Genomic DNA, 24687 nt, shown 5'->3' on the forward strand with positions numbered 1-24687 from the left:
GGCAGTCCTCTGGTTGCAATTGGGTTCCATTTTAAAAATCCATTTACAAGTTGATTTGTATTCCAGTTAGAACACAATGTAAGACACTATAAAATAGCTTTCATTTATGTACAGGAAATATTTGTATGTCTGATCTTTAAAATTACATCAGGGTATGGGATCACGTTCATAAGTTGGAAGTTTGTAAACAGGTTGATTACTGTGTGGAGTTTACATATTAGAGTCATAGAGATGTACAGCATGGAAACAGACCCTTCGGTCCAACCCGTCCATGTCCGACCAGATATCCCAACCCAATCTAGTCCCACCTGCCAGCACCTGGCCCATATCCCTCCAGCAGTAGAGGGCCCAGCACCGATCCTTGTGGCACTCCACTGGTCACAGGCCTCCAGTCTGAAAAACAACCCTCCACTACCACCCTATGTCTTCTACCTTTGAGCCAGTTCTGTATCCAAATGGCTAGTTCTCCTCCCTGTATTCCATGAGATCTAACCTGGCTAATCAGTCTCCCATGGTGAACCTTGTCAAACGCCTTACTGAAGTCTATATAGATCACATCTACTGCTCTGCCCTCATCAATCATCTTTGTTACTTCTTCAAAAAACTCAATCAAGTTTGTGAGACATGATTTCCAACGCACAAAGCCATGTTGACTATCCTGAATCAGTCCTTGCCTTTCTCCTCGTGTCTGCGTGGGTTTCCTCCCACAGTCCAAAAATTGCAGGTCAGGCGAATTGGCCACGTTAAATTGCCCACAGTTTAGGTCCATTAGTCAGGGGTAAATGTAGGGGAATGGGTCTGGGTGGGTTACTCTTTGGAGGGTCAGTGTGAACTTGCTGGACTGAAGGGGCTGTCTCTACACTGTAGGGAATCTAATCTAATCTAAATCTGGTTGAGGTGGTAATGTCACTAGGCGAGTCTCCACAGCCATGATCCTGAGGGCATAAGTTCAAATCCCACCAGGGCGAATGCTGTAAAGGGGAAGGAAAGGCTGTTTTGGCACAATGGACCAGAAGACCACTAGGGGTGTTTATAAACGCAAGGCAACAGGTTGATCTAAAACATCTACACTTGAGGGCGCCTGTGCTCTAGAAAGTTTCAGGTAAGGGGGCGGAACAATCGCTTGATTGGGGGGGGGTGGGGTCTGTAGGGGAAGGGGCGGGGAAATCCGGGAAGGGTCTGTGATCCCAGGGGAGCGGCAAATGTGACGCCATCAGGGGGGCGGGGCTCCCGGGAAAATCTCGCGATACTCTGCTGTCTGCTGGTGCTTATGACCGGCGGTCGCGCACGGCTTCCCTTCAGTTCGTCCTCAGTGCAGGACAACGTCGGCGGAGGGTGAGCCATTTACAGTGCAGTTCGTCCTCAGTGCAGGGCAACAGCGGGCGGGACAGACTGAACTATTCCAATCCAATCCAGCCCGGCCCAGTCGCAGACGGCACCGATATCCTGTAGCATTAATCACCGGTAAGGCGCCTCTCTTGTCTGTTCCTTATTCCCTTCCCTTTTTGGAATTTGTTGGCTCCCTGCCTTTCCGCGGCGACTAGGCCCGGTTACCCCGGCGACGCCAGCTGTGCTGCTGGCCCTTTCACAACAGGGAGAGGCTCCCTTTTGCTTGGGGCAGGGGAAGGGAAAGGAGAGAGAGCCTTTTAAACCAACTTTAGCCAATCTCTGATTTGAGGGCTCGGACTTGCAGGAGCCCCCGAGATGGCATTCCTATGTGGTGCTCCGTGTTCCCTTTGTTCGTAAAGCTGAAATATTCCTCAGCTACTTTTAAAACAAGCTGCCAGTGGAAGTGGTGGAGGCTGGTGCAATTACAACATTTTAAAAGTGCTTCCAAATAAACCTGCTGGACTATAACCTGGTATTGAGATTTTTAACTTTGTCCACCCCAGTCCAATACTGGCTCCTCCACAACATTTAAAAGGTATCTGGATGGGTATGTGAATAGGTAGGGCTCAGAGGGATATGGGCTAAATGCTGGCAAATGAGACGAGATCGATTTAGGGTATCTGGTTGGCATAGACGAGTTGTACCGAAGGGTCTGTTTCTGTGTTGTACATCTGAGTGTGACTCTAAATGATCAGCTTTTTGATACCACCACCTTCACTTTATAAAGGAACTGTCACTCTCAGGAATCATGGCGTAGCTGTAGGAAATCTGAAATAAAAGTTGCTTTGTCTTGTTTAAAAAAAAAATAGGTCAGTGTCTTTCAGAGCCATGTAAAGGTCACAAAAAGAGTTAGGAATTCTCAGCTGGTCAGGTTGCATTTGTGAAGAATGAAGGTGAAAAGTCATGAGCCTGAAATGTTGACTTAGCTCCATTCTCAGCAGATGCTACCTAATCTGAGTATTTTCCAAAGTATTTCTGATTTTTCCCTTTTTTTAGTTGATTTACTTTTTCTGTAAAACTTACTTGCTTTGTGTTTTAAATTAAGCACTGTCACTTTCTTAAATAGCTCAAATTTGTCAAATGTATATCTATGTTTTGAGTACCTTAATGTCAACATGTGCTAATTCAGTTTTTTAAAAAAAACTTTAAAATGCTTTAAAGAATATAATCACCTTTATTTTATTTTTTTGGATGAATGGCCTCATGAACCTGATGTTATGTTTTGCACCTTGCTCACAATGCAAAGATTAAGTAAATTTTACTTGAAATTATGTACCCTCACCTGTGAACTTGTTTATGGGAAAATACATTAATTTGTAGCCTAAGAGATGAGTGTGATTACTAGATGTGTGGAGTACAATTGGGGACATACTTTTTAGAGAAGGTAAACAACACTGTAGTGCAGGCTTTGACTTGGAAAGGAAGTGCTTTGATTGCAAAGCAGGTATTTTCAATAAACACCAGTTTCAGCCCCTAACAATCACTTTTGTCAGTGGCTTTGATTTCCTTGACCTAAAAGGTTATTGCTCATTGTGGAACATTCATTGTTTTAGTTGAGTTGATGTTTGTTGCCACTTTCAAGCTATTTTTCAGTTTTGAAAATGTAGCAGAAATTTTAATATGAATAAATGTCTCATTCTTGTTCACTGAGTTAAAATAGGTTAGGTGCATGTTGGCACAGTTAGTAATGTCAATGTTTCTCTCTTTGATAACGCCGTTTATATTGCTCTGACTTATTACCACTGAAATTTTACAGAGCTATGAATAATAGTCTTGCTGATGTTGCATCATAACATTGTCAATCTACTGTAATAAGATACATTAGTCCAGTCCTATGATGTAACTCTGGCAATTCCACAAGTTAATTGAAGAAGGAAATATATTGCAAAAATATATAACTATCTCTACGTTTCTAAGTTCACAGTTGATTGTGCTGAGTTTTTGAAATGGTGCTAGAAAGCTACTTTAGGTGAAGTCTGAAGTTTGTGCTCTTTATTAGCACATTCCAACTCCTGCCATTAGACAATCTAAACAGACACAGTACACTGTTTCCTCCTTCACATTTGCCACTTGTTTGGCAACAGAACTGTTTAATATCCTGTTGGGAGCATATATTTCTAATACTTAGTTTTTTTTTAAATAAATCTAATATTGAAGGCTCCCATTATGTAACATTCTGAAGATTTGAATTCAACAATAGTCCAGTAAATAGAGATGCTGGGGCCTAAATATTGTGACTAACTTCGAACAATGTTCAATTGATACAAATTCTGAAAGAGTTATCTGAATGTAACCTAAACAATTGCAGGCTATTGTTTATTGGGAGTCTTTTTCAGATATCAAATTCCTGGGAGCAGCTCATTTCTTCTTGAGTTTACTGTAATCTTCTATACAAAAGTTACAAAAATTTGACTTTGTTTTCACTTCTTCTGTTATCGCTTTCAACTTGAGGGATCATTTGAGATGGAGGTGGCTTGACTGAACTTTAGCCTAGTCTTGCTTTTGAGATGACTGCTAATAGAAACGTAAAAGGTGAAAAATGTCTAGAAAATGTGACCTTGGAAATTCTAAGTAGAAAAGTTTTAAGTTTTATTTTGTTCTATCATTGGGATCTATCCATTTAGAATCCCTAGGATCCAAGGAATTTCATGAGTTTGAGGTAGAAATTGAATGGGCTTGAGCTTTCTTTGCAACTGCAAGAGTTTTTTTAAAAATAACCTGGAATATTTCTTCTTAATAAAATAGAACTTGTGTTTATTTACTGTAAATCAGTGGCCTTGGAAATTAAAAGGCTGTGTCTTGCAGCTGGAGACTGGTATGGCTCCACAAAGAACTCATAATTGAGTCCAACTCCTGTTTTATGAACACTTGTGCTCCAATTACTTATTACAAGAAATATTGAGAAATTGATTTGACATTAGGAGTGTCATTTCATTTTCTTGTCACAAAGATTCCAGTTCGTCTCAGCCCAATTTGTACAACAATGAGAAAAATGTTTTTGAAATTTAAAAAAATACTTTTCTTCCACCTCCACTGCATTTTTTAAAAAAAACTCTTGACAGTAGTTGAAAGTATTGATCCCACCCTGTTTTTTTTTTTGTCAACCTCTTCTCTAATACCCACTTTGGATAGAGCATAATGTTGGTAAGTACAGTTGCAATTCAACTTTGTTAAACTGAACACTTTGGTCTTGCAACTTATAGACTTTCAACTGTGACGCTGTGTAAAGTAATTATCCATGTTGTTTGGAAGTAGACTATTTACAGTGGTGCCTACTTAAGATGTTTTTGTGTTTATAATATTTGTAACATTTCCTGCATTGTGCGTCACCAGTGAATCCTGAATTATTTTCAGCACTTCACTGTTGGCCGCAAGGAAATGAGATCCCTTCTGTTGGTCTCTTAAACGTCAAGAAAATGACTGGATTTGTCATAAATTCTAGTAAAATTTGTCACAGATAATTAAGGCTGGTATTTCATGATGCAAGAGCTCTCCTTTGTTTTAAGACTGGATTTGTTTCCGTAATGCCACTTAACCATGGGTGGCAAGAAGAAACACTTGAGGCTATAAGCATCAAGATCTCCCATTAATACTTGTGTCAAAAGTTTAATTTGTAATTTTCTCATGCTTTTCCTTGGTCTCCCATCTCACTCTTGATTCATTCTTTCTGTATCTGACTTGGAATTCACCATTTCTTCCTCTATCTTTTACATTTAAATATGATACAGCTTTATAATTTGTCTACTGTGGACTCAGATTTTCACCTGATCTAGCAGTGTCATCAATGTGCATTTCCCAAACACTTTTTTTTTTTCTCTTTTTTTTTGTTTTGCTTCCCTAAGCTGAAGAGTGAGGGTGACGAGATCAACTCCTGGGAAATGATAAGAAATGGAAAAAGGGATCTCCATGGCAATGGTTGTAGGGCTTCTGCCTTTGAAAGACCTAGCTCCACTTTAAGTTTCTGTCCCTTGTTATCCCAGTAATTGGAAATAATATCCATGTATCTATTCAATCAAATCCTTCATAGTTTTTTAACTATTCAATCACTAACCCCACAAACTTCTACACTCAAGGAAAACAAGTCAAGTTTATGTAAATGATGCCTTGATTTAATACTCTTAAATCCCATTATTCTGATCTACGAACAATCAAAAGCCATTCTTTTAACTGAATTTAGTGGTTTGGATGATATTATTTTTAGAAAGAAATTGTTAAAATAATAAATTTAATAGATTATGTAATGCACAAATTGAGAACCTCTGCACTTTCCACCCACAAAGCTAAAATGGCCAGACAGCTCAAATTTAAACTGTACCTTGCAATCAAGTTATGTTGCTAGTACTAAAATTAAATTTAGCAAGGTTGTACTGACCTGTTTTGATGTAACTGACTATTTACAATCTATTCTGGTGAAACTGCCACTTTGTTTTGATGTTTATTTATAACAATATCAAATTTTTCATTGCCATGTTTTTTTTTCACCTCCTGGTGTGGATTAGTTGATAGTAGCAGGAGAACTATCTGCTCAAACACTGCCTCTTTAAATTAATTTTTGAACTAATTGCTAGGAAGTTCAAGGGCACTTCTCCACTTGTTTTTTAATTGTGAAGACTACCAAGCTGTATAACCAACATTGGAAGCTTATATGGTGGAGGGCCAATGCTTTTTATTGTTTATATCATACATTTTAAAAATATAGTTGTTTAACTTTGTTTTCTCCAGTGTGAATAAATCAAGTAGCATGCCAGTAAATGGTCTTAATGATCAGATATTTCTGGCAGTGTATTTTGTTTAAGGTACAAAGGCTTCTATTAAAATCTTTCATTGTCTCGGGGCTTGAATAGATGATGAGTATGTCACAACCAGCTGTCTAGTTCTGGAGCCTTATTTCAAAGCTCTTGACTGCAGCCATTTCAGATTATGTCTTGCATGCTGAACTAGGTTTATGTCTTCCAGCCTTTTTGTGAGGGAACAGTTTAGAGTACAGTAAAGATGAGTTTTTTGAGATGTGTGTTTGTTCTGTATCAGCATTACCAATGGAATTGTTCATTCGGGTGAGTTTACATTTGAGAGCTAGTTAGCTTGGTTTTAAGTTGGTATTTTCGCATTTATTGAGTTATGAATATTGTCGTAAGTAGTTGTAAAGTTTTTTTTCTCTCTATAAAATAGAAAACATCAAGATTATTTAATAATGAATCTCACTTAAAAACTGGTTTCCTTCAGCACCAAAAAAATTAGTTTTTCTTAAACTTTCGCAACGTGAAAAGTGGTAATCCAGAAGTAGCATTTTAAAATGTTGCTAACCTTTTATTCATTAGATCAGTCCTTTGGTTAACCTACTCCGATTTTCATGTATAGTGTGTATTTGTATAGAACTATACCTCCCAACCAAGCTTGAGATGAAAATCACTAGGGTAAAGAGCCACATAATGTTTAAAAGAAAATCGCAATGTTGTAGTAAGTGAGCATGCTATTCCCATTATTTAGAAAGCAGCAACTAGAACTTTCGTTTTTCTTCAATATTTCAGAAAAAAACATCAGTTTGAAACTAAACTTCAAGACATTTTTTTGTAGGGAGGGTATGAAGATATTAATTTGTCTACTGAGTTTTAACATGCGTTAAAGGCACTTTTAAAATTATGGAAGGAGCTCATCTGGTAACTCAAAATACAAATACAACTTGTCGAAAATGTTGTAAAGCAGTAACTTCAAATAATGTTTGATCATGAGCATATGGGGCCCCTGATGAATTATCCTGTGGTTCAATATGATTGTCTCATGTTTCTGTCTTGCTCAGGAGATTGTGTTCCATGCATTTTCTGTGTGAAATGTTTGCTGATTTGGATTCCTGAACTTGTCATTTACTCGTTTGGCAATACCCCTTGCCTTGTAGTTGAAATAGTACTGAAGATTTTTTTTCTATTCAGTTTACCATCTTGTTTTAAAGTTAGCCCTCCTTCAAATTTTAATCTTTTTAAAGTAAGATTTCCCTTACAATTTATTTTTAACTGCTTTGTAATGAGCAATCCCTTCTTTCTGTGCCTGGGTTCAAGTCCGCAAGTATTTCTTAAAAATGTAACATCCCAAACTTGTAATTTTAAATTTCTTTTCCTTGTTAATGTAATATTTACATCCGGATTACATTTGTGAATCATTATGAAACATTACACTTCAGCCCTCATTTCTTTGAAAAAACAAACCAAGTATGTGTAATCTTTTCAGATGTAAGTAAGAGTCCAAAGTGTTGCAGTTGCACAATGAATCTTCCATAAACATGATGTTTGAGTGTTTTCTGTTCAGGATGAGTTTTTTATTTTTCCTTGACCAAAAACAGAATTTATACTATAGGTCGAATTCTTTACTTTCCTCTAGTTTAAGAACTACAATGGAGACCATTGTCCGTCGCTGTCCATTCCTTTCACGTGTATCCCAGACTTTTCTTCAGAAGGCTGGCAAGTCACTGATCTACTATGCACAACACTGTCCTGTTATGATGATGAAGGCAGGGGCTAAACCTATAACCCGGACTGTAGCCACTTCTGCTGCTCACTGTCAACAGACCAAAGAAACCACCCCGGTGAATGAGAGTAAGGATCTGCTTGTCTTTTTAAGCGTGATAACTTTTTAAAGCTGCTTTGCATATACTTAAAAGCTTTGAAAGGAGTTATTGTTGGAATATGACAAAAGGAACAAAATTATTCCTTTTTTGCTCCAACATTCTTGAGACTTGTCAATCAAATAAATGGGCATAATTGGTTATGAAAATGGTTACAGCAAAACTTGGCCTGCTGTTCACTGAATCATTGAAGTACTTAAAGTCAATGTTAAAATGTCATTAATTTATCCTTTTTAATTGCCAAGCTGAAATAGCAACCTTTTTTTAGTTTAGGTGTAAGAACCCATTTTTAAAAATAGGACTCCGGTGTGACTCCATCCTGAGATTCTGCCTGTAATGGGTATACTATAATAAATTGAATTAATAGAGCTCATTAGTTTAAGAATAAAGTGGTGACAGCTTTGTTCAAATGGGTTCATATGGACAGCGGATGTGGGTAAAATAGCAAAACTATGCAATCCCTCAGTTTGGACTTATGTTTTCAGAGCTGTGTTTTTTTTTATAAATACAATAGTTGTAACCTGTAATCAGCAGTTTCTCGAGTATTTCATTACAATTGTGTAAAATATCAATCATTAGATTTAAAATAGTCCAATTTGATTGAGTTTGTTCAGTTTAACTTAATTTCGAAGCTTTTAAAGCTCCAGACCTTTCTTTAATGGTTTCTGAAGATGTTTTCCTTTTTGATTTCATGTTAAATTTTGTTGTGCTTTTCTGAATGCTTCACAGAACCTACAAGTTTGACTTCAGCCCCAAGTGCCCCAGCTTCTCTGCTTCCCCCTGGACACCCAGTCCCTAATGCTGGACAGACAATTGCTTCCAAATGTCCATTCCTTGCTGGTGAGATGAGCCATGGTAAGAGCTCTGTTGTGCGAAAGGCCAGTGTGGAGTTATCAGAGGATGTGCAACAGATGCATCCTGTGAGGAAAGGTAGGATGATCTAGGTGTTTGATTATAATTTAGTTTGTGTACTTTTAATATTGAAGGCTTGCTGTCGTTTTATATCAGATGTTACAAAGTGCTTTACAGCTGTCATTACATTTTCTTCACATGGCGTCACTGTTTTATGGGTGGATTTGGCAACTAATTTGTCTTGCAAAATTTCATGAGAAGTTGTCACACAGTAACAGGAGACTGTTATTTCGCAATTAATCTGTATGTAAAGTGGCTGCTTGATTTCTAATGATAACTAGTATCCAAGTTCCTGAAGCTACTAAATTGAGTTTTTATGATTTTAAACAACAATTGTATCCTTTTTTTTTAAATGGTATTGACTATGATATCTTCCTAAAGTGGTGTTTGATTATTCTTGACCAGAGTTACCTGTGTCATCGGTCGACTCGACTGTTACCAACATCCAAAAGGCAGATGAACAAAAGGAAGCTGGCCTGCAAAAGAACCTGAATAATGGGGCAAAGCAAAGACCTTCAATTTCTCACCTCATTCAGGATAACATACCAAAATGTGAGTGCACAACAATATAAGATTATGCGAGTATGCCATGAGTAGTACCAATTTTAACATGTTCTTACATTTTGAACAGCCATGGTCATGTTACTTGGTTTTATTTTTAAGTTTTAAAATCCTAACTTTGTATTTCTGCAGCCATTTCAGCTTTTAAATATGATGGATTCTTTGAAAAAAAGATTGATGAGAAGAAGAAAGATCATACTTACCGTGTCTTCAAAACTGTGAATCGCCGTGCTGATGTATTTCCCATGGCAGATGACTATTCTGATTCTGTGAGTGTCAAGAAGGAAGTTTCTGTTTGGTGCAGCAATGATTACCTTGGAATGAGCCGTCACCCACATGTTGTGGGCTCTATCATGTGAGTTCTTGAAATAAAAATCAAACCTGTATTATGCCACAGATCATTTCTTTAGACTTGACCATCCTCAAATTGTTTTTTAAAAATAGTATTGGTTTCATTCTAGGAATATTTTTCAATGAACTTGAGCCATTCTGCATCTGTTGCAGTTAAATGTTCTTTGAGCTATAATGATCAGGCAATAGATTAGTCTGGCTAAATTATCAGAAGTATGCCATAGTTTTTCATTAGTGTCTTTATCCCTCAAGTTAGTACCCAGATTGACAAAGAAGTAAGAGCTAGTGTTTGACATTGATCCCTTCCTGATCCTTTGTAAACATTTGTGCGTGAATAAAGGTTTGTATGTCAGATGCCCAGTGGTGATAAAGGAGGCATCAAATTGAAAAGGTTTAAACATACTACATTTTCATATAATGCATGTGTCACTGGTCTATTTTCTTTTTCAATAGTTGGATTCTTAAATTTATATCTAGGGACACCCTTCGAAGTCATGGTGCTGGAGCTGGTGGAACCAGAAATATTTCTGGAACCAGCAAGTATCACGTTGATTTAGAAAATGAATTGGCTGATCTCCATGGCAAAGATGCAGCACTACTGTTCTCATCATGCTTTGTGGCAAATGATTCTACCCTCTTTACACTGGCCAAAATGCTTCCAGGTATGAGTTGCTACTTGTTTAGTTTATAAGTCAAACAGTCTACTTTTTAGACAAGATTTCCCATTTACCCCTCTCCCCATTTAGTGGTGCTGATCTTTGTTTTAAGGATGGACCTACCACTCACTCCCTATAATGAGTATTTTTTCTTAATAGAGGGCATTGTAGCTGTTGTCTTTTCTTTACTGTTTTGAGGAGTTGGATATAAACCAAAAGTAGGTCTTAGTTGAAGCTTCCCCTCTTATTAGTTGCATTGCTCTATTAATTCTAGCCTTTGAACTTGGCTGTTAGAGAAGACTGCACCACACTTTTTGGGGAGTGTAAATTCGTACACATCCTCCCTAACAGGATATACTTTCCTTCATCTGCAAATCGTTCCTGCTTCAGAGTTTCTCACCTAATATCTCCACTTGATTACCACAGCCTATGCGACCTAACCTGTTTATGATGCCAGTGTTGCAGTCTCTCCTTGATCATATGCAGTTTTAATCCCTCTCCTCTCTCTTCTCCCAATGACCAGGCTTCCCATTGCTCGGTTGTACTTTTTTTTTCTAAAAGCCAACTAAAGGCATATGGGTGGGTTACGCTTCGGCGGGTCAGTGTGGACTTGTTGGGCCGAAGGGCCTGTTTCCACACTGTAAGTAATCTAATCAAAAAGATATGATACTTTTTATTTGCAACTTTTGCTGACTTAGGAATAAGTCCTCCAGAGAACGGTCCTTTCCTCCTTCAAGCTGTATATTCTGATTTTTGTGCCTTCTTTCTGCATTTGTTCCTCAATGGGGACATCTAGACCCCACCATCTTGAATTCCTCCAGTTTTCTTTTTGATTCCCAACAGTATGGTTCAACAAGTCCACACTGACCATCTGAAGAGTAACCCAGCCAGCCCCATTCCCCTACCCTTCCTTTACCCCTGACTAATACACCTAATATTATGGGCAATTTAGCATGGCCAATTCACCGAACCCTAACATCTTTTGGATGTTGGGAGGAAATCCATGAGCAGACGGAATGTGCAGACTCAACACTGACAGCTTGAGGATGGAATCAGCACTGTAAAGCAGCAGCGCTAACCATTGAGCCATCATGCTGCCCTTTTGTCTCTTTCTCTCTCTGTGTGTCTGTCAACAAACTTTTTGTTGAAACTTATATTATCCCTTCTGATTTCTTTGCTTTGTCCCTTTTTTTTATTTCTTCTAAATCTTTGGGTTTGAGAAGCCAAAATCTTTGCTTTGCTTTACCTGCAGTTGTCCACTTGTTCATGGAATTTAGAAGCTAAGCCTCTGTAGTGAGTGACTTCCTAGTGTCTGATAGCTGACCAGCTGGTTTAATGCAATGAAGAGATTGTGCTTAAATTTGCCAGTATCTGCAAGAGTTAGGCTGTTGTCACTAGTTTATCTCGAGGAAATGGATGAGAGTCACTTCTAAGTATGGGCGATGAGAACAAGATTGGGTTTTGCTCTGGGCACATTTATAAAGCATGACGATTTGATAAGTAGACTTGCATGTGAGGACTCTTAAGAAGGTAATGGAGGATGGTTCTACAGACTTGAACCAAAAGTCAGCAAGAGAAGAAAATGTGCAAGATGGGAATGTAACAAAGGGAGGGGGGGCAATGTGGATTTTCCTATAAGATTTTTTTATCAAAGCTTTTTGGTTTCCATCAAGAAAATAAATCATTTTTTTTGTGAAATTAACATGGTTCAGACAATTTTATATTGTACAGTTAGTCACTATTGATATGATGATCTCTAAGTATTGTGCTTTATAATCTCGCTGATGTCCCAGGTGTTAAATGTGGTTTCTGTTTTACCTTTTCTTAATATGTTTTAGGATGTGAAATCTACTCTGATGCCGGAAACCATGCCTCCATGATACAAGGCATACGAAACAGTGGAGTTCCGAAGTTTATATTTCGTCACAATGACGTCAATCATCTACGAGAGCTATTGAAGAATTCTGACTCGGCTACTCCAAAGATTGTAGCCTTTGAGACAGTCCATTCAATGGATGGTAGGCAGTGCACTCCTAGTTAAATTTAAAACTTTATAGGGGAGGGGACAGTTACCATATTTAGTGTTGTAAAACATTAACCTGCAAAATTTGCCAAGCTAGCATCCTTTGTATTTCCTGATGTCATGCGTAATGTCGTTTGGTTAAAGTTGATTTTTCACCTCTTGGAAGGAGTCTGTAATAAAGTGATGATGCAACATATTTGTAATTTTAAGCTTTTGAAAGCATTTCGCTGTAACCTTTTTCAGTTACTGACATCTTAGATAAGCAGTTAACCTTTTTTGGTGTTGGCGTAAAAGTTTTACTTAACTCTTCCTGGAGGAACTACTTGGCATCCTAGTTATAATCCTGATATTCTGCATTAATCAGATTTCTGAATTAAAAATTACTGAACTTAATATTGATGTTCAAAATGCTAACTATCGCCATTCTAGTAATTCCTTGACTGTTCTATATCTATGATTCGCTATTACGTTTATCAAAACACAATCAAATTTCTCTCCAACACTGAATCACAATGCTGCGGGTCATGAAAAGAATGGATTAGATTAGATTACTTAGTGTGGAACTAGGCCCTTCGACCCAACAAGTCCACACTGCCCTGCCGAAGCACAACCTACCCATTTACCCCTTACCTAACACTACGGGCAATTTAGCATGGCCAATTTACCTGACCTGCACATCTTTGGTAGGAAACCGGAGCACCCGGAGTAAACCCTCACAGACACTGGCAGAACATGCAAACTCCACACAGTCAGTTGCCTGAGGCGGGAATTGAACCCGGGTCTCTAGCACTGTGAGGCAGCAGTGCTAACCACTATGCCACCGTACCGCCCAATGGTTGCCTCAGGTTTGCTGTAAATCAAGAGCTTCATTGCTCATGAAAATTTGTATCTACAGTATAATGGTAGAGGAATTCCAGAGGGTTGGACCTAGTAGGTATCAGTGAGAGGGTACTGTATAGCACTGCTGAAGAAAACCTTTTTAATTGATGGCAGGATTTGATTGGATTAGCATTGAGGAAGAATAGGCAGAGGAAAATATTTCAATGAAGATCAGGTTATGGAAATGGGAGTGGAATTCTGTGGAAGTGAAAGATAGGACCTTTTTTAATGGGGAGAGATTCAAGTGCCACTATGAATCCGGGCATGTGGAAGAAGACTACTGTCTTGGACAAGGTTGGAGCTCATTAAGAGTGCCAATACTTACTAATAGGATTAGAGGAGTATTTCTTTAAAAATGTGAATAGTGGGATATTCTGTCAAACATTTTAAACTAGAGCATGACTTCTGGCTGATGAAAACTGAATTTATATTCCAAATCATCTGGATTTTTTTTTTGTTTTAAAATCTAATCTTGGTTCAGGTGACCATGAAACTATTGGTTGTTGTAAACATCTATCTGGTTCACCTGATCTTTTTTGGAAGGGACAACATGCTGGCTTTGCCAGTAATGCTCACATTAATTAATAATTGTCTGGATATTTTGAGGTAACTTGTGAAAACTATCTAATGTAGTTTTTTTCCAGGTAATTTTGAGATTTAAAATGCAGTTGTGAAATATTGAGGAACAAAATAATCTAGAGTGCAAAGGTTTTTTTTAAAATCCTATTTGTTAACTTCTGACAACCCAAGCTTCTCCAGATCATTTGCTGTTATCTTTGAATGCTTAAATGGTCCTCAAAAGAAGAGGTATTGGCAGGATGACTTAAAATGACCAAGTCTTACCCTTTTTTTCCCCTCCCCGAGTTGGTTCTTGAATTATCTACTCTGGAGTAATTTTTTTTGTTTTAGTTCCTTCATACTTGGTATCTGGCTTAATGGTCAGGCATATATGCATTGTGCAGTTCTACCAGCACACTGTCCTTTTTTATGCTTTAAGTATAGGTTCATTACATGGTTGAATTTTTGTACTTGTGAACGAAAGCAGGATAAAGCAAATCTCTCCACCTTCCAAATATCAATAGGTGCGGTCTGTCCTTTGGAGGAGATGTGTAATGTAGCCCATCAATATGGTGCAATAACTTTTGTTGATGAAGTCCATGCTGTTGGCCTTTATGGCTCTAGGGGTGGAGGAATAGGAGATCGAGATGGAGTCATGCATAAAATGGATATAATATCTGGAACACTGGGTGAGTATGTTAATGCATTTTAAAAAAAAGTGTATTTTTTTTGTCTTTGAGCACGGAGTGCATGTGACAGCAAGAGTTATTGGTTAGAGTTTGATATGAAGGTTGTTTTCCTATTATCAACTTGTATGTCCTTTTAATTTTCTTTTTGTATTCTGGGTATCTATCTCTGCATAATACAGCAATTATGTTTTTGATTCTGTAATGTTACAGAAGTTACCACTTTAGGGTTGCCTCATTAGAGGCAAGGAAGAAAATGTTGTAACAAAATATTTCAATAGTAGAAGGTTAAAGAATGGTATAAAGCCATGTTGGGGTGGATATTCAAAGCATTTCTTGAAGATCTGGTTAAGGAAACAGCCATGAAATTTAATTCACCTTTTTGACATTCTTTAGTGAATTTTTTACGATTTTAACGATTTTTTGATGAGTACCCTTGGCAGTGTTTTTAAAGTCTAGTTCAGCATCCTAGTATGTAAGTTTTTGTTTTAAAACTGTTCACTTCAGAATAGCAAAATACATTAGGCCTATTTGGAATCAATTACTTAACTGTTGTTCAGTTGTCATAAGTTGAGGGAAAGGGTATTATAACTGCAGTCACTGTCAACTTCAGCTCTGCATATTTTTCTGTCAAAACAAATCATACCCAAGGATTTTATGGTAATAAAACGCAGTGAGGCAATAATTTAAAACTTCCAAAACTGAAAATAGGAAGTCTCTAAAGCTTTGTTGCAAATGTAAGGTCAACTGAAAATCTTTTTAATTCCTAGGCTCAAATTTTAAAATCTAAACTAAGTAATGTGATATAACTATTTAAATTCATTTGAAGTGCCTTCTAAATTCATGTCAGATTCTTTTTTGTCTCCAGTTACAATATGGTTGCCAAGATGCACAATCTGTTGGATCCTTATTCCTTTTGTGTGGTTTCAAAGATCTGATTTGTCTGTAGGTTTAACAGATATTGTTGTCGAGATTTGCTTGAAGCTTTCTCTATCCTTTTTGTGTATAACATTGTTCTTTGACAGTTGGCTACAATCCAAAAGTAATTTTGCAAGGGTTCACTTGGTCAGTGGCAGGCAAGAGCACACGCCTATGAGTCCTGAGACACTTGTCTTTGGCAGCTGACGGCAACCATAGAGAACTGTACTCTGATTTTAGGCTTGTGGTGTTAAAAGGTGTGATTTAATCTGCTAGTTTTAATATACATTGGCTATACCTGTGGGTTTGCAAACCTTTTTTTTTGTAAAACTGTGCCCAACCTCTGGTGTCCGCATGATTTCTTGACTCTTGCCTTGTAAAGGAAAAGAAAAACACCTCTTCTAAAACTAATAGTAAGTCTTGCTTCATAAAATAACACTACACTGACTGTATGTGCAAAAAGGAAAGTTGAGTTGTGACAATCTCCAACCACTGAAGAATGTTGACTAAGTTAGACATGCATAGATGTCCATGTCTTCTGGAGGATTTTGGATAATTTAAGTTACTTTTCTGAAAGGCGGTGTATGACTTTTTTTTTAGGAAAGTGAAGCTTGGACAGCAGTTCCACTAGGATGATTTTTAGAACATGCTAACAGCATTTGTGGTGTGAAAACCTTAATCAGCTTCCCCCTACTCCCTTCCCAAATAAAAACTGGTACTGCATTATATTTTATCTTGAATGGTGCATTGCCTATATAAATACTGTTTCTTGACTTTTTTTTTTGAAAACTGCGTATCAGTTTGAAGTTTTCATTGTCCACACTTCATGTAAACTAGTAAGGAGCCAAGTAAATAAAATCCATTGAATTAATCAGGTCATTGTGAGAACATCCTGTCCCTCTGAGAGAATTTATTGCCAGCAATCCCTTTCGAACCAAAATCTACCCTCTGAATTGTATTGAAGTTTTGAGAGGTGACGCAAGAGCACTTCATGTTGCTTTTAATTTAGAGCAATTGAATCAGTTTGATCTTTAGTAGTTGAACTAAATGCGCTTACTAGATAATTTTAATGACTTCCTGCCACATTTGATTTTGTATTGAGGTGTGGTGAACTTGGAACCTCCTTTTTTTTTATTCTGAAATAAATGAATTTCCATCCACCAATTGTGTGCAAAATAGAAACAAAGTGCCAACACCATGTCCATGTATCCATTAATGCAATTTTGAGAATTGCTGATTTTTCTTTTATTAAATACGTTCTTTCTGTATTGTGATTTAAAGTACTATCTTTGGATTTTGGATTTATTTATAATTAAGTTGTTACATATACTGTAGTTGTGACCGAGAAGGCGGTTTCATTTCAGAGTGCAAACAAAGCACTTTTTTTAGTGAAACGGCCTGCAGCCTTCTCATTCTAAACAGTTGTTTAGAATATGTTCAGAGCTGACGACAGAATGTTTAAAAATTGGAAATAGAAGTTAACAAAAACTATTAGTTGGCTAAATAGTTTAACTAGGTAGGAAATGCAAGTATGAACTGTGGAATAAAGGATTTTTTTTTTGAAGATTATTTTACCACCGAGTATTTTCAGGTTTCGCTATTGCTTTTTCAAATATTATTGTGTCATTTGTGCAATTTGATTCTCCCACATTTGTGAGAGCATTACCCACGTTTTGTACATCTTTGTTGAATATGTGGCTGGCTATGATGTAGTGATGCCAACAATGGGAATCCGTTCCCATACTGGCTGCGGTCACCATGGAAATCCTGACTCCTTCCCTTACCTGGGGCATGGTGACTCTCTGGCTAAACTTGCTATGCGTCATCTCTCACTAATGAGAGAGCAACCTACTGTCCTAAGAGTTTTTTGTGACTTTAAGTAAACTTAGATTTGAGTAGAGCTGTAATTAGTACTGAAATAAGGTCTCCGCAGCCTTTAAGTGTCTTTGAAAAGTCAATGCCAAGGTCACCTATTTACGTGTTGAACACAGATTCTGACCATTGGAGGGGATTGAAGGAGATTACATTATTTGTTGGAGTGGGGCATAATTTTCATGTTGAAAATTAAACTGAGGAGCATGTAAATAATTTATAAAAGCAACAAGTATTTGCAAGATTTGATTAGGATCAATCTTTCATTTTTAAAAAAACTTGACTATCCTTATCTTTTGAGCTTAAAAAAGCCCTCCTGAATTTATTTATGCACAGAAGTCCAGCTGAAGTATTCTGCATTGCACTTTCATGTTAGTGACTGATCTAGCAAATCGTTATTGAAAGAAAATAAAGTTTTTGTATTAATTTGGACAAAAGTGGATCTGCAATGGACGTGTTACACTGGGTGGAGGAGGAGGTCAACTATAACCGAATTAGGTATGAATTGGAGAATATGGATTGGAAATGGTAAATCCACATCTGACGTGGAAGTCTTTTTTTTTAAAGACCAGTTGATTAGAGTGCAAGGCTGGCATTTTCCTGTGAAAATGAATGATCAGAATGACAGGATTTGGGAACCTTGGATGACAGTTGTTTTTTTTTTTGTCGAAGCTGATAATTTTCTAAGGTCGAGGCAAATAGAAACCAAATTATTTTAAAAATGTAGAGAAATAGGCAGAGGCTCAAACAGTTAGGACTGAAAGGGGCTATGAAATCTCCTTGACCAAAAGAGTAAAGGGGGAACTCGAGGCATTTTATACATGATGAGGACCAAGAATGTAGCTCTGGAAAGAGTAGGCCAACTAAAGGATCTCTTCCCCCTTTTTTCATCTGATCTGTACAACCTTCGTCCTTTTCTCCTTGATGAATATCTTGCATCGGTACTCACCAGAGCAGGACCTGAGGGATGTTGAGGTTGGGGAAAAGTATGGGCATACACTCTGGCAGGTTAACATAATGAAGGAGAAAGTATTGAGTTTCTTGAAATGCATCACGGTAGACAAATTCCTAGGGCCAGGTGGGAGGTATCCCAGGATATTGTGGGAGGGAGGCAAGGGAGCAAATAGCTGAGGCCTTAACAAACATCTTTGCATCCTCTTTGGCCTCTTGTTCCAGAGTGCTGGAGAATGGCCAGTGTTGCTCCTTTGTATAAGAAGGGAAACAGGTAATTACAGGCAGGTGAGCCTGATATCAGGTGGTAAAACTGTTGAAAAAGCTACTGAGACAGGATTTATTCACATTTGAGTGAATGGACTGGCTTGTGATCAGCAGTATGGGTTTGTGCAAGGAAGATCTTGTCTCAGAGTTGATTTTTGTGGTTTTTCAGATATGAGGGAAATGCTACATGGACTTTAAGGTACATCATGACGGGCTGTTACAGAACATAGTCTTGTGGGATCCAAGGTGTGCTGACTAGATGAATACAGAACTGGCTTAGTCATTAAAAGACAATGGTGAAAGGTTCTTTTTGGAAAAGCGAGCAGTAACTAGTATTGTTTTGAAGAGATCAGTGCTAATCCTTTTCATGTTTGTAATATAAATAAATGATCTGGAAGAAAATGTCGATGGTCTGATTTAGAAAGTTTGCTGATGACACCAAAGTTGGTAGAGTTGCAGAGAGCAAGGAGGATTGTCAAAGGAATACAATGGGATTTAGGTAGCAAATTGAGAAATAGCCAATGGAGTTTAATTTGGACAAATGCGAGATGATTTATTTTGGAAGATCAAATCCAGGTGAGAGTCATACAATAAATGGCAGAGCCCTTATGAGCATTAATGTACAGAGGGATCTGGATGTACAGGTCCACAGATTCTTGATAGTGGCAACATAGGTGGATAGGGTGGTCAAGAAGGCATGCAGCATTCTTGTCACGCTTGGCTGGGGCATCGAATATAAAAGTTGGTACATTGTTAGAACTATACAAAGCTTTAGACCACATTTTGGAATATTGTGTTTTAGTTGCTACATTACCAGAAGGACATGGGTGCTTTGGAGAGGTGCAGTGAAGGTTTACCAGGATGTTGCCTGGTCTGGAGCATTTTAGTTATGAGGAGAGGTTGGATAAACTCTTTACACTAGATTGAGAGGGATTGATACTGTGAATAGTCAGAGGCTTTTTTCCCAGAGTTGTAAGGTCAGCTGCAAGAGGGTACAAGTTAAAGAGGAAATGTTTAGAGAAGTGTGGCAAACATTTTTGTGCGTGGTGGGTTCCTGGAACATGCAGATAGTGGAGGTGATGGAAGTGGAAGAAGGTGCATTAGCAATATTTAAAGCGTATCTTGATGGACATGTGAACAGGAGACAAACTAGGATTAAAAACCCACATATGAGCAATAAGAAGCGGGCTTAAATAAGGATTAGGAATCCATGCAGGTTTGGGCTGAAGGGTCTGTTCCTATGCTGTATTGTGTGTGTGCGTGTGTGTGATATATTGTATCAAGCTTCAATTTTATCCTTGTTGTGACTTATTGGTTATTTGACTCAAGTGAATTAATGCTATTTGAATTAAATGTAGCAATCTTTTTCTGCAGGAAAGGCATTCGGTTGTGTTGGCGGCTACATAGCCAGTACTGCATCTCTTATAGATACTGTACGGTCATATGCTGCTGGCTTCATCTTCACTACCTCATTGCCCCCAATGTTGCTTTCTGGTGCTTTGCAATCTGTCCAATTCCTGAAAAGTGGGGATGGTCGAGCTCTGCGCCGTAGGCACCAGCGCAATGTTAAACACCTGCGTCAGTTACTGATGGATGCTGGTTTACCTGTGGTTCACTGTCCTAGTCACATCATTCCAGTCCGAGTAAGTGTTCATTTAAAATCCTCTGTTTGATATTTTTCTTGGTGTCCCTAGTTTCTTTATTCCATATGCTTCTCTCACCGAGGCATTCCTTCACTATTTATGAAATAAATTCCTGTTTTCTCATTTGAAAACAGCAATTTTGCAGCATGGCTTAAAAAAAAGCACACTGGTACAGTATTGCATTGATCATTCTACAATAAATGCAAAAGAAAAATTGATTTACATTTACAATTAATTGTTTTTTTCCAAATTTGTCATGTTGCATTTGGCAGAAATTTAAAGGCATGTTAACTTCACTCTCATTTAACAAATTTGTGGTATAATGTGAGAAATTGGATGGGAAATAAGAATTCCCAAAGAAGACTTTGCCCATACAAGTAATGAAATTGACCATAGTGGTGTTGAGCTTGAAGAGTCCACTAAGACATTCCTTGATTCTTATGTATGCTTGCATTTCTAGGTTGCAGATGCAGCTAAAAACACTCAGATCTGTGATGAATTGCTAAGTAGATATAACATTTACGTCCAAGCTATCAATTACCCCACTGTTGCACGTGGTGAGGAACTCTTGCGTATTGCCCCAACCCCACATCACACCCCTGAGATGATGAATAACTTTGTTGGTAAGTAGATAACCTCCTATCAGTGATCAAAGAAATGTAGAGAGAGTAGTGCTGTGTTTAAAATTATTTCAACAAACTAATCATGGTTGTCTGTAGTTTTGAGTGTTTGGAAATGCGTCCCTAGTAATTTGTTTCTCAGGCCACTAGTTCAGCTAAAGTAGGCTTCCAGGAAGTAGTGGCAATCTTTGCGATCTATACCAAACTAGAAAGCTTTGTTCTTTCTTTTGACTAGTCCATAGATGACTGCAGAGCTTTTGTGATTAAAATGGAAGATGGGAAGTCAGTGCCCACAAGTATTACATTACTGGATAATTCAGGAAGCTGCACTAGTCACCTGAGGAAAGGGACTTGTTGGAACATCTGAATTCATTAGTTTAGAAGTGGGAATGCACCAGTTTACACCATAAGAACCTAGTCCAAGCTATTGTGCACTCTTAATGGTTATCTTCCCTTTTCCTTTCCCAACCAAATAACTCTCTTTTGTGACCAGGCTTAACCTGGTAATTCTTCCTGTTAGGCTAATTCTACAACCTTGTTTGAATCTTTGCTAAGTTAGTGTCTAGTTTCTGGACATGAGTTTCCAGCTGCTGCTTTCATCATGAACAATCAAAACAGTACTTTTTCTGCTTTAGGTACAGGACTGGCCACCTCTGTATAAGTTTCTCTTTAGATTCTTGCAGAGTATTCTTTCCACGAGGTTCAGCTATATGTTAAACCTGATCTCAGTGATATGTTAGTTTTTCCTTCCAAAAAAAATCCCTATGGCAAAGTGAATCTTGTATCCAGGCAGAAATGCACCAGAGCTGCATCTCAATTGACCTGAACATTACATAAGTAGTTTAAAGTATAGTGGTATATGGGAAAATGCAGGATTTTGGCTCTAGATAACAGAGCTAATGCCGCCATGATGGGATGAATGGCTTCCATAAATTCCATAAAACTCGTTTATAAAACCCTGCATGCCTAACACCACCCTGAGACCTGGAGAATTAATGTGACTATGGCCAGCACAGATGCTCCTGCCATATTCTGCAGCTATGAACCTCTTTTGTGCCTTCTCCCAGCAAAGCACCCTGGGTCCTGTTAACTTTAAACACCGTACTTATTCTAGCTGCTTGTCAGACAGAATTGAGAATGGTCGGATTAGTTCCTTCATGCCAGCATTTTTACCTTGAATCTCAGACTATAACAATTTTTATAAATTTCACTTTGTAACAGGCTCTAGGAATAAGCTGATTAAATGTAATTATTTGCCTGCATGCCTAATCTAGTTCAATTCTGTTTTGTGATACGACTATACATTTTAAGTGCAGGAGGTGCTAAAATCCTCATGGCTCAATCGTGTAACTGGGAAGTTGAAGGCAAGGGTTTGAGTGTATTAATAATTTTTTGAATTGATTGTCTATTCTAATGTAAAACTAGACTTTATTAAACTTATTAAATACAGTTGCCCAAATTATCTTAATTTCTTATCCCCTTAACCAGCTCATTCTGTAGTCTAATTTTTTAGTAACATCTTCACTTGTTGATGAGTTAGATTTTAGACATGAAAATCTGACATTTTAACCACTTGTCTTTTGAAAGTCAGTTTATTGTGACTATCTTGGTTTTTTTTCTGGAATAACTCACTAAACTCGAGTGGTCAGCTTGAAATCATTGCAGAAGTTGAATAAGTTGTAATATCTTGTTTTATAAACAGAAAAACTAGTGATAACATGGAAGGATGTTGGATTGGAGTTGAAGACCCATTCCTCAGCTGAATGTAACTTCTGCAGAAGACCTCTACATTTTGAGATGATGTGTGACCGGGAAATATCCTACTTCAATGGAATGAGCAACCTGATATCTGTGAAAGCCTAGATCAATGTGATACAGGACTGTCTTTGTATGAGAACTTAAATTTAGACCATATAATGTATGTTTTTACAAAAATTTACATATTTAATTATACAAGATTATTTCCATAGACTAAAAATACTTAATTAAAAAAGGCAAAACTGTTTTTATAGTCTGTCTCATGTTATTAAAATATAAAAATGGTCTAAATTTTTTTTTCTACTCCTGAAAGTAGAGGGAACAACTGCACATTTTAACCTCCTAAAATGAAGAGTGAAATAAGAGGCCTTTAAAATAACGGGTATATTTGATTACATTTAGGGAGTTTGGGGGTGGAGGGAAATAGAATGTAGAACTTTCCAGTACAGTACAGGCCCTTCGGCCTTCTGTTGCACCGACCTGTGAAACCACTCTGAAGCCCTCTAACCTACACTATTCCATATGTTTATCCAATTCCCATTTAAATGTCCTTAAAGCTGGCGAGTCTACTACTGTTGCAGACAGGGCATTCCACACCCTTATTACTGAGTAAAGAACCTACCTCTGACATCTGTCCTATATTTATCACAATGTTTGATAATGGGTCACTTAAAGTCTTTTTTTTAAATTGAATTTATCAAAATCCAGCTGAAAATCCCACATTCTAAGTGGGAATATACATATCTAGCTTCCTTTTACTGTCTGTCGTCCTTGTTTAAATACGTTGATTTGGGTTGGATGCCGGCTAAGTGGTTTGTTCAGAGTAGGCTTAGATCATTTCAGTTGTCACCTGCTGCTATAAGTTCTTCTGTAATCAACAAATATCACATCTTGTCAGGAACAATTCAATCTGTAGAATGGTTCCAGTATTATTGAAAATACTTGCCCAAGCTTTTATCCAACACACATTTGGAGCTTGAACACGATGCAACCTTGAAAATGAGTTGTACAGCCTATCATACCCTATGCTTGTTTTGCTGGTACCAGCCCAAAAGTGAGATTTTTATCTAGATCCAAGATATACATTACTAATTCAGTTTGATATCAAATTAAAATTGTATTGTTGCTCTTTATGAAATAAAAATGGGATAGGTAAGAAGATATAAAATTTAGTAGCACCAAATTGATCATCCTCTCCACTAAAGATCTGAAAGCAAGCTTAGTATCCCAGTGTGTTCCATACTGTTGTTCTTAATGGGCCTAAAGTTGCAAGTGAGACTGTTGCAATGGTTCAGCAGCTGGTGAAAATATTAATGTCTTGTGAAGTTGAGGAATATTTAATTGATTTTCTTTTTGTTGTTGTGAAATGTCTTCCAACACATGCACCTAATTGAGTTTCAGATCCATCCTGTTTCTCCACTGCTTAAAATGTTAATTCATTTTTCAACCAGTGTGTTGCATCAGTTTCATTCCCTGGGTCTGATGTCTGCATAATATTACTCAATCTCTCCATTTCCTCTTAGCTTTAGTAGAATTGATCCCTTGCTTCCCACACAGAGCAAGTACTTTCTATCAACTCAGTGGAGAAACTTCTCCAAATATCTTGATTCGGTTTGCTCAAGTGGCAATGGTTTTATCGTATTAGAAGTTGTCTTAACTTGCAGTTTTTCATTCTATGTATCATTGTTAGACCAACACGTTTTAATAAAGGTATTCACAGTACACTGATTTTATCCATTACACTTTTGCTCCATGTTTCTATGCTGCATAGTTATGAAACCAAAATTCTACCAGCCAAGTTTTAAATATGGCTATAGTTGTTTGTCTTTGCTTTCTAGGAATTTATTTTTATTATTGCTGTCTGTCCATCTACATCCTTCAATCTGTTGAACGTAGGCTTCTGGTGCTTGCATTTTTTTTTTCCTTTTCACTATCCCTAGATCCTCATGGCATTACATGATTTGTTTCAGTCTCCAAAATGGCCCTTTTGAAGATATTAACATGCCTTTGAACATATACAGCTGCAT

General features: G+C 37.6%; 1 protein-coding gene across 1 annotated transcript; it reads left to right on the forward strand.

Moving 5' to 3' along the window:
- The first annotated feature begins 1296 nt into the window (after positions 1–1296).
- Positions 1297–23342, forward strand: alas1 (aminolevulinate, delta-, synthase 1). The gene is made up of 11 exons (XM_043707923.1): positions 1297–1464; positions 7762–7976; positions 8735–8935; positions 9323–9469; positions 9611–9833; positions 10307–10491; positions 12324–12503; positions 14470–14634; positions 20014–20282; positions 20743–20905; positions 22605–23342. The coding sequence occupies exons 2-11, from the start codon at positions 7775–7777 to the stop codon at positions 22763–22765; spliced, it is 1896 nt and encodes a 631-aa protein (XP_043563858.1). The 5' UTR covers positions 1297–1464; positions 7762–7774; the 3' UTR covers positions 22766–23342.
- The last annotated feature ends 1345 nt before the right edge of the window (positions 23343–24687 follow it).

The sequence above is a fragment of the Chiloscyllium plagiosum genome, chromosome 18 (genome assembly GCF_004010195.1).
Source record: "Chiloscyllium plagiosum isolate BGI_BamShark_2017 chromosome 18, ASM401019v2, whole genome shotgun sequence".
NCBI lineage: Eukaryota > Metazoa > Chordata > Chondrichthyes > Orectolobiformes > Hemiscylliidae > Chiloscyllium > Chiloscyllium plagiosum.